The sequence below is a fragment of the Coffea eugenioides genome, chromosome 11 (assembly GCF_003713205.1).
Source record: "Coffea eugenioides isolate CCC68of chromosome 11, Ceug_1.0, whole genome shotgun sequence".
In the NCBI taxonomy this organism is placed as follows: Eukaryota; Viridiplantae; Streptophyta; class Magnoliopsida; order Gentianales; family Rubiaceae; genus Coffea; species Coffea eugenioides.
The window spans coordinates 42,496,980-42,503,966 of record NC_040045.1 but is presented as its reverse complement, the minus strand read 5'-3'; the positions used below and the strand labels follow the sequence as shown (position 1 = coordinate 42,503,966).

The window sequence follows — 6,987 nt, the reverse complement described above, 5'->3', positions numbered from 1 at the left end:
TAAGAGTGTGAGGGATCTCCCCCTAGTTATAAGAAACAAAAAAAGGAAATCAGCTACTACTGCTTTTTTATGAGTTTATCTACTATTTGATGATTTCCTCTGTATTTCCTTACACATTAACAACCAAAAATAATGTAGAAATGCAATAATATATCGCTCTACAACTAAAAATTTCTAAATTTAGAAATGCAATTTAGAAGTACAACCAAAATTTTAGAAATGTTCAACTATGAATAAAATATCGATCGCTCTACTACTAACGCCAATTGATTTATTTATTTTTTCTTTTTTTGGGGACAATTGAACAGCCAACATAACAATAAAACATTCATCTCTGCAGCCGAGTGTCCCAAGATGGCAATGCAATTGAATTACATTCCTAGAGCCGCCAATTTTTTCATCATAATTGGTGGGAACTCAAATTATCAACACAACTAACTGGATCGAGAGCTACTCAAAAAATTCAAAATTCCCCACTCGGTAAGCTAGGAAATCATTTCAAAATTCAGTAAGCATCTAATCTCAAAGAGCCCCGCGGGATAGCTCGGCCGGTCGTGTAGTCCTTTTTTAAGGCATTGATCAGTGTTCGAGTTCCATGATTATCGTGCTCGGAGTGGATTGAGGCGTCCTCTCCCGGACCGCAGTGGATTCGGCCCAGATACCCCCATGTCATCAAAATAATAATAATAATAATAATCTCCAAGATCAAGACGCAGCAACGAGTTGACCACGCCATTTCCTTCCAATTCATTACTCTTTTATTCAACTCTCTAATTTATACAACACAGATATACCGTGACACAGTCGTGCATGTAAACGTTTTAAGAGCAGTGACACAAATTTGCCTCACCATTTATAGTTACTGGGGACATTTGTTTCGCAGTTTACCTTCAGCTAATTTCTCTGAAATTATTAAATCTATGAGAATTCACATTGGTTCAAGCTTTTTTTTTTTTTTTGAGAAAAATACTTTATAGGTAGAATAGATAGTGAGGCAAAAGCCAAATCAATGTAAAGTATCTAGTCTTTTGCATAATGTTGTAAAAAGAGTGAGAAAATATTCAATCTGGTGTTAGTTCCAAAATTTCATTTTACATTACGTATATTTTAACTTAGACTTCAATCTTCATATCCTTTGTGCGACTTAATTGAGAATAGATCTTCTCCAAAGCAAACAAGAATAGTGGAAAAAAAATAAACATGAAGAGTAAATAAGCATTGCCATAAAACGTGAACTTTTAATGAAAAGTATATTATCTCAAGGTACAAAAATCTTGCAGTAAATAAAGACAAGTTTTAACATTCTAGAAAAGAATAGATCGAGAGAACTTGATCTATCAAATAGTTCCTTTAGACCTTCCTTCCACATATGGGTCTTTAATGTCTTGCATATGAAGTGTTTAAAACTTCGAAGTTTACGAAGGGATGCAATGAAAGAAGCCATATATATATATATATATATACTCGTTTGGAGTGCATGCAACTTAATTCGGATCTAACCATTGGTTCAGGCGCAGAAGTAATATACAATAATTTCTAGTGCCTTAGAATCTGTCCTTTCTAGTTTATTTTTCCATTGCAGGATTAGAAGCAATAGGGTAAAGCCTGTCGGTGCACATTATTGCATGTGATGTGATTGCATGGGAATAATAATAGTTGAAGGGTTTATTGTAAAGATTAAGGGTCATACGTAGGTGTAGATTAGCTGCGAAGCAATGAACATACAAGTTTGGAAAGCCTTCGTGCAAGCCTCATTTTAGTCACTACCATTCAGTCTATTATTCGTGGAACGGAAATTTGCTTCTTCAAACCGCGTTGCTGTTAGTCCATTCATTCTAGTGTTGAAATATGCAATTGCAAGAAGACCCAACTATCTGTATTTTAGTTCAACTCTTTGCCTAACAAAACAAGTAAAGTAAAAAATCACCTTCGCCCATGACCAAAAGTTTATATACTTGGTCAATCAACTTTTGAATTCATCAGTACTAGCTAGTACCAGTTTTTAAGTTCTTTTTTATCTACCAAAGTTGTACTGTACATCATCATTGTTGCGTTGGCCAATGAACAACAGGTGGAATTACAGCTAACGTAGACTTCTTCTAATTGTCCTTTGCCGGCTACTAAGTTCTCACTCGCCCCACTTGGGCTGCTGTGATACATATGATATGATATTCATAAGATTAAAGTTATGGGTGCTAAGCATTTATAAAGCACTTAAAGTGTAGGCTGTACTCTTTATTTTTTTTTTTTTTTTTTTTTTGGTTGTACACTTCTGTTATACTATATGTTATTTGCTCCATGTTAGCTAGTCTGGCCAGAACTAATACCCGCCTACATTTGAATTTTGAGAAATTAAGCCCAGAAAAATGTTCAACTTAATTACTAATTAATTCCTAGATGTCATAACAAATTAAATTGTCTATAAATGACTAAGCTGTTAAAAATTGGACCCCCAAACAAATTTACAGTGGACACGGATACTGGAAATACTATGCATCACAAAAGAATTCTAGAAGCATATAATGTTTGGATTAATAGTAGAATGCTTTGTCAAAACAGATGGTTTAGGTTGTGTTTGGATTGCATTTTCGAGAATTTTTTATAAAAAAATTATTGTAGCGATTTGATGTATGTGAGAAAAAACGGTAATAGAAAAATGTGATTACGAAAAATGATGTAATTTTTCAGCGAAAAATGACTGTCCAAACAAGGCGGACTATTTAATAGTATTTGTTATTGCATACCACCGACTGAAACTTGCACGTACTTAGAGATGCGCCGAAATTAGCGGATATAACCCTTACCAGAAAATGACTAATAACAGTAATTTGCTAAGGAAAACTAGCTATCTAAAACAATTACATAGTAATACCTGACCCTACAACCAATGGCGCTTTGGACTTCGCTTTTTACGCTGTAATTATTTGCCAATAAAGAAAACTACACACCAAAAATAAAAATAAGTTTTTCTGAATTTCTATTCGAAAAAGAAAATGATACAAGACAACCTTAGGTTTTGTTTGGATTATTTTTTTTAGATTTTTTTGTAAAAAAATTATTCTAATAATTTGATATATTTGAAGTAAAAATGTGATTGAACAATATATCTACGGAAAACGTAACAATTTTTCTTTGCAATCCAAACACATCCATTAATGTTTTTTGACAAAACTATTTTTCAACAAATAATTTCTCTATTCAGCTTTTAAAAATAAAAAATGAAAATAAAAGAACTAGTACTGACCGTTTCTTCCCAACCCTCCTTGAAACACCCAATCAAGACGCGACACAATCTAATTCTGACCAATGACTACTTCTATTCCTATTCCCATTCTGGTCATAAATCAATCAATTTTTTCCCTAACGTTTTATTAACAGTCTATAAAAGAGACCAAGACCCTTATTTTTCTGACCTAGACCTGAAACGCTCCAAAATCCCTGCCTTCAAGTTCGAAGTTCTAATTCTATTCTTTCCCCCAGCGTCGATAGAGTTTAGAGCTACCAACAATGGCAGGAGTCAGCCCAACTCCATTGCTGAAAGATGAGCTTGATATAGTCATCCCAACAATCCGGAATTTGGATTTCTTGGAGATGTGGAGGCCATTTTTTCAGCCATACCATCTCATCATCGTTCAAGATGGAGACCCTTCAAAAACCATCAAGGTCCCAGAAGGCTTTGATTATGAGCTCTATAATAGGAATGATATCAACAGAATTCTGGGTCCTAAGGCCTCTTGCATCTCCTTTAAGGACTCTGCTTGTAGGTGCTTTGGGTACATGGTGTCTAAGAAGAAGTACATCTATACAATTGATGATGACTGCTTCGTAAGTCAATTTTCTTTTTGTACCTTTTTTCTGTATTTTGATGATTTTTACAAGTGCCCTTTTGTTGTTGCGGTGTAAAGATCGGAGCTTGATTTGTTTTGAGGCGTCAATTTTTTTTCTTTTTTGATTTAAAATCCCGCTGAATTTTCAGGATTTAGATGGGTGGAATAGCCTTTTTCTATACTTTTTTTAATTTAATTTTTTGTTTTTGGATCGTGGACAATTGAGATTTTGTATGCTGTATATTCAGATTGGTTTGTCAACAAAATTCAAGTTTGAATTTTTATGACGAATTTGCTATGATCTTGCTCATTGATAGGTTTTCGTGTTGTTTTTGTTGCAAATTTGAATTTTCCGTGCTTGCAAGTCAATTTTTAGGAAAATTAAAATGTAAGTTTCTGTGTGTGTCCGTGGTGTTTTATTTTCTGTGTCATCTTCGCTGATCCGCGTGACTTGTGTACGAAAGGATCCTGCAATTGAAAATGTTGCTTCTCCCTGCAAGTTAGAAAGAAGTTCAGAGATTCTGTTGTTTCCTGATTACAAGTATAAATTTGTGATCGATCTGCTTGATGCTATCTTCCTGCGGGAGAATGGTTTTTGCCGATATTTATTGCTAAAAACGGAACAGTTTTTTATGGATCTGCTATATGGATATTTTGTCCGCCAGATCTAATAAAGGACTTGGATATTTTCTAATTGTAATTTTGCTACTTAGATTCCTAAAGAAGAGTATAACCACCAGATAATTATTTTGAGCAGCTTTTGACGGTTGGGTGAGCGAATAACAAAGGCCCAGAGATCTAATCTGTGATTTGCTATCATATGGTCCCATTATGCAATGATGAAACTCCTTTTCAATGGCCTTGTCATAGGCCCTTCAAAAAGGCTCCTTTCAAGTTGGACTGCAAAATGTCATATTATGAGAATAGCAGTTTGTCAGTTTTCCTTCCTACCATGTTTAGTTTTTGAAGTTCTTGTCAGTTGCATCTATTAATTCGAGTTTTGCTTTTTGCTGTTGTTTTCCTGTTTTTTGAATGGAGAATGTTACACAATGTCATCATTGTTTCGGATATGATATCTTGAAAGTGAAATGCTTAGTTTCAAGTTGTGTTGGCCGATCATTTACCTTTTCAGCATTTACAGTTGTTGAAGCATGCCCGATCATTGTAATTTTCTAAAACCTTCTTCCATCACAATGAACAGGTTGCTAAAGACCCATCTGGCAAGGATATCAATGCCCTTGAGCAGCACATAAAAAATATTTTGAGTCCTGCTACTCCATATTTTTTCAATACTCTTTATGATCCATACAGAGATGGCGCAGACTTTGTGCGTGGCTACCCTTTCAGTCTTCGTGAGGGTGTTCCAACAGCTGTTTCTCATGGCCTTTGGCTTAATATTCCTGATTATGATGCACCCACACAGCTTGTTAAGCCACGTGAGAGGAATACCAGGTATGTGAATCATTTATGTGGCTCATGAAAAGCTTGCATCCAAACTTCTTGTTTCACGCCTAATGAGCGTTCACCTTTGCAGATATGTGGATGCAGTCATGACAATTCCGAAGGGTACTTTATTCCCCATGTGTGGTATGAATTTGGCATTCAATCGTGAGCTGATTGGACCTGCAATGTACTTTGGGCTCATGGGTGATGGCCAACCCATTGGTCGCTACGATGATATGTGGGCTGGCTGGTGTACTAAGGTACAAAGGAGCCCTGTACCTTAATTTATTTTGAGGATCATTTTTTTTTCCTTTCTTCTATTATAACACGCCATCCGAGTTGACATTTTGATATCAAGAGCTTATACAATTTTGGAAAGCTGGTCAGGAGATGTTTCATTCAGTTTTGATCAGATGTCACACATTCTGTTGCTACATTTAGGGATTAGAACTAAATTATTATCCAATGACACCTTTAATGCTCAGAGGAAGCATCATCTTCTTTGTTTAACCACTTGCTTTCTGAGTCCTATAGCTTGGACTAGCATGCATCTGGGTATTTACTTCCTGGGCACATTTGAACTATGTTGTTTCCTTTTGGACATCTTAAACCACCACGAAACTTAATGTGCACTACAATATTAAGCGGGGAGAATAGAATGAACTGTATTCTGATAGATATCTCTCGTGATCCTAGTTTTTGCTTTTGCTTGAACACAGTAACTTCAATAAATCAGCACCCTCAAAGTCATAATATTTGGACAAATTTTTTTTTTAGAAAATGTAATTGCCTTGTGATTGCTAGTGAAATTATCTTTGACATTCTTAATAAAGCATGACCGTAATAATGCATTGTCAAATTGCAGGTTATATGTGACCATCTGGGTCTGGGGATCAAGACTGGTCTGCCCTACATATGGCACAGCAAGGCAAGCAATCCTTTTGTTAATCTGAAGAAAGAGTACAAGGGTATCTACTGGCAGGAAGAGATAATCCCCTTTTTCCAGGCTGTCTCCCTGCCTAAGGAATGCACAACTGTCCAGCAGTGCTACACTGAACTTGCCAAGCAGGTCAAGGCTAAGCTTGCCAATGTCGACCCCTACTTCACCAAGTTGGCAGATGCCATGGTGACATGGATTGAAGCCTGGGATGAGCTCAACCCTTCAGGCGAAGCTCCAGCCAAGACATCCAATGTCAAAGCTAAATAATTTCCATTTAGCCAACCTACTAGTTACTTTAATATTTTTGTGGCCTTCTCTCTTTTAGTTGACTTTTAACGATGAGTTGGCCCCCATTTAGTTCCTTTCCCTCCTTTGATAGTTTGGAGTTTCAATTTCGTTGAGATTGTATTCAACATTGCGGAATGGTATACTTTATTTATAGCCCTCGCTTTCTTTCCGTAATTCATTATGTAACCTTTATTATTTATTAGTGGTAATATTCAAATTAAGGTTTCAGACGTTATTTATTACGTTAACCAACCGGCCTTTGTTTTCTTTCCATAGAATGAATCGTCAGTCTAGGCTGCAGTGAAATCGGTTGATTAGGAAAACGATTTGCATATTTGAAGTGACCTTTATAACGGCTTCTTCGATCATGTTCATTCTTTCGCTAATGAAAATATTTGATCTAATTTGCTCTTCCAAATAAAAACAAAAGGAGTTTGTTTAATTCCAAATGTGTCAAACCTGGCGCTTCTTTTCTATATTATTAATTTG

General features: G+C 35.8%; 1 protein-coding gene across 1 annotated transcript; it reads left to right on the top strand.

Annotated features, from left to right (window-relative positions):
- Window positions 1-3,380: 3,380 nt before the first annotated feature.
- On the top strand, window positions 3,381-6,707 carry LOC113751448 (probable UDP-arabinopyranose mutase 2). The gene is made up of 4 exons (XM_027295462.1): window positions 3,381-3,825; window positions 5,029-5,279; window positions 5,362-5,530; window positions 6,136-6,707. The coding sequence occupies exons 1-4, from the start codon at window positions 3,508-3,510 to the stop codon at window positions 6,475-6,477; spliced, it is 1,080 nt and encodes a 359-aa protein (XP_027151263.1). The 5' UTR covers window positions 3,381-3,507; the 3' UTR covers window positions 6,478-6,707.
- Window positions 6,708-6,987: the final 280 nt, after the last annotated feature.

Excerpts from the sequence above, each read along its gene's own strand:
- LOC113751448 (XM_027295462.1), top strand. The coding sequence starts at position 3,508 with ATGGCAGGAGTCAGCCCAACTCCATTGCTGAAAGATGAGCTTGATATA. Across the intron at positions 3,826-5,028 it reads CAATTGATGATGACTGCTTC|GTTGCTAAAGACCCATCTGG; the intron begins GTAAGTCAATTT and ends CACAATGAACAG. Across the intron at positions 5,280-5,361 it reads CCACGTGAGAGGAATACCAG|ATATGTGGATGCAGTCATGA; the intron begins GTATGTGAATCA and ends TCACCTTTGCAG.